The sequence below is a fragment of the Sitodiplosis mosellana genome, unplaced genomic scaffold (assembly GCF_009176505.1).
Source record: "Sitodiplosis mosellana isolate CC-2019 unplaced genomic scaffold, AAFC_SMos_1.0 Smas_scaffold_7015, whole genome shotgun sequence".
NCBI classification, from domain to species: Eukaryota; Metazoa; Arthropoda; class Insecta; order Diptera; family Cecidomyiidae; genus Sitodiplosis; species Sitodiplosis mosellana.
Genome location: NW_022602133.1, coordinates 1 through 2379, shown reverse-complemented (window position 1 = coordinate 2379; position 2379 = coordinate 1). Strand labels below are relative to the sequence as shown.

At 36.9% G+C, this 2379-nt stretch overlaps 1 protein-coding gene across 1 annotated transcript; it reads right to left on the bottom strand.

The window, feature by feature from the left end:
- Positions 1 to 539: 539 nt before the first annotated feature.
- Positions 540 to 1970, bottom strand: LOC129580082 (uncharacterized). The gene has a single exon (XM_055470273.1). The coding sequence runs from the start codon at positions 1968 to 1970 to the stop codon at positions 540 to 542; it is 1431 nt and encodes a 476-aa protein (XP_055326248.1).
- Between the last annotated feature and the right edge of the window lie 409 nt (positions 1971 to 2379).

Here is a 2379-nt window from a genome sequence, read left to right as displayed (position 1 = left end):
ATCACCTGACAAAGAAAAGGTTTTATCTATTAACTACACCATTTTCACATTTCAATTTCAGATGAAATTGAAGTGACCAAAAATGTAAATGATGTGGTTAATAAACAAACATTTTCTTAGTCAGGTGTGAATATGAAACGAAAGTGAACTGTTCGTTGAACTTTTTTGGCAGAATAACATTTGTCTTGACAGTCGTTGCAAGAGAAAAAGCGTAATTTGTAGGTATTTGATTGGGAATTTAAATTCCTTGAGTAAATGTACTGAATTTTGTTCTAATAAATGAATAGTCGCTTTGAAAATACGAAATTTATTGTTGCTTTAAATATATTTATGACAAAAGAGAAAAGATTGTGTTTTTGTTTATTTTGTAGCAAGTATAAAATGCTATGTGCACTTATGTCTTGGCATTTGTTAACATGTCAATGGTAGTTTTGTTTTCCATTTTCGAAAAAAATGAGACAAATTCTGATGATGAATTATCGATGTTATGATTTCGATTTTTATGTATGCATGAGGCGAATATTAAAAAAATGGAAGCTTTATTCTTCAAATTTCACGAAGATCAATTGTTTGACCAGTCCTTGATTACCATTTGCATGGATTAAATGTGGACGAATTGAATTTGCTTGACCGAATTTCCTCTCGTGGAATCCAATTTCAACGCCTTGTTCCATTTGTACCCTGCGCTTCATGGTCATCAAAGTGTAGCAGCCATCAAAAGTAACTTCAAAAGTAATATTATACTTCCGATCTGGTCGAATGACGATTGGTGTTGAAAGGTGGACAATGGTTCCATGCGATGAATGAAGAATCACTTGTGCACCATAAATTGTCTTTTTGTTGTATTGATAGTAGCTGTCATTCTTTTCCCAACGTTCATTTGAAAGTTCGATCACATTCATTACAGCTGGTATGGTATTTGTAGAATGTGCTGCATTTGATGTAGATTTATTACATGCAAATTCGTAATGAAACAGTTCATTACATTGAATTGCTTTCAGAAGTAGTGTACAATTGGATGAGAAAACAGTATCATCTCGCGAATTTTGAAGAGAATATTTTTCGTGGTGGCAAGTTGGGTCAATTCGATCACAAATAAGCTGATCAGTGTTTTTGTTCAGCTTTAGGACCGCCATGCGTGCATTCCGATTGAATTTCGGTGGTTGATAATCCATTGATGCGATCATTCCGAAGATATCTTTGCACTCCTCTGTTGAAAACATTTTTTCATATGCACGATAACGCATGAAGAATTTTTCGGCCGTCATATCGCCAAAACGGATCTCGTAGAACAGGTCACCCAACTGATTGCGTAGATTCTGCATATTCGTTTCGTCCAATCCCTTCTGAATGCAGGCAGCTTTAGCCCATGCCACACATCCATCGAACACCACCGATTCATCACAGTTCAGTGATTCCAACTGTAGGATGCGAGCCAAGACATTTGATCCACATGTCAGAAAGCCATTCGACTTGAATATTTCTTTCGGGTTCTCGCTGATTTTCTGTTCACAGAACTTCATCAAACGATCTTGTTCGAAGAGAATGGCCAGTTCATATCCCCAGCACATGTTGTCCAATGTAAGTGTTTGCTCAGAGAAATTCGAACTAGCCATGCTACAATCGTCGACCATGTATTGTTTACCCAGGTTCCAAACACCAGCCGCATTGTCCGCCGTCAATTTTACCGTTCCAAGGTAGAAGAATTGCAAAAACTCCTTGAACGCCTCTGGTGTTGAGTCGACGATTGGAATGTCACCTTCTTGCTTGGCTGGACCATAGAACATCGCATCGAACGCCTCGCTGTTGGCCGATAGAATGCTTTTGTGTGCCCCAATTTTCACGGTGTCTTCATCGTCGGATTCAAAGACGAAGAACACGTCAGCTGTTCGGGTGTTCAAATACAACTTCTCGCAGCCGCGCCACGGCAACACATTCTTGTAAACGATCGAAGCTGCATCTTGTGCCATTGTGAATCACGATTTGGAATGGAAATATTGTTGATAATGATTGAAGACTTTTGTTCTGTTAAGACTAATCGATATGAGGACTTTTGTTCACAATAGCACCTGTCCAACTTTTGTGCTAAACTAAGAGAATGAAAAAAAATCGAAATATTTTCAATGTTATACGTCAGAAATAAATCGCTAAATTAGTGATAAAAATGCACATTTTATTCACTATCAAATTCAAATCAGTGAATATCTCCCGAAAAATTAGAGAAAGTTTTTTGTAATTGCGTGTTTGGCAACTTTTCAATACTAAAGCCAACAAAGAGATGAATTGCAAAAAAATTCTGATTTCAATTTTTGGATGACAAACTACAAATTCACACTGGAAATTTCGTTCTACCTTGCAATTCAATGAAGAAATGAAAAT

Coding starts and splice junctions, on each gene's coding strand:
- LOC129580082 (XM_055470273.1), bottom strand. CDS start 1,970: ATGGCACAAGATGCAGCTTCGATCGTTTACAAGAATGTGTTGCCGTGG.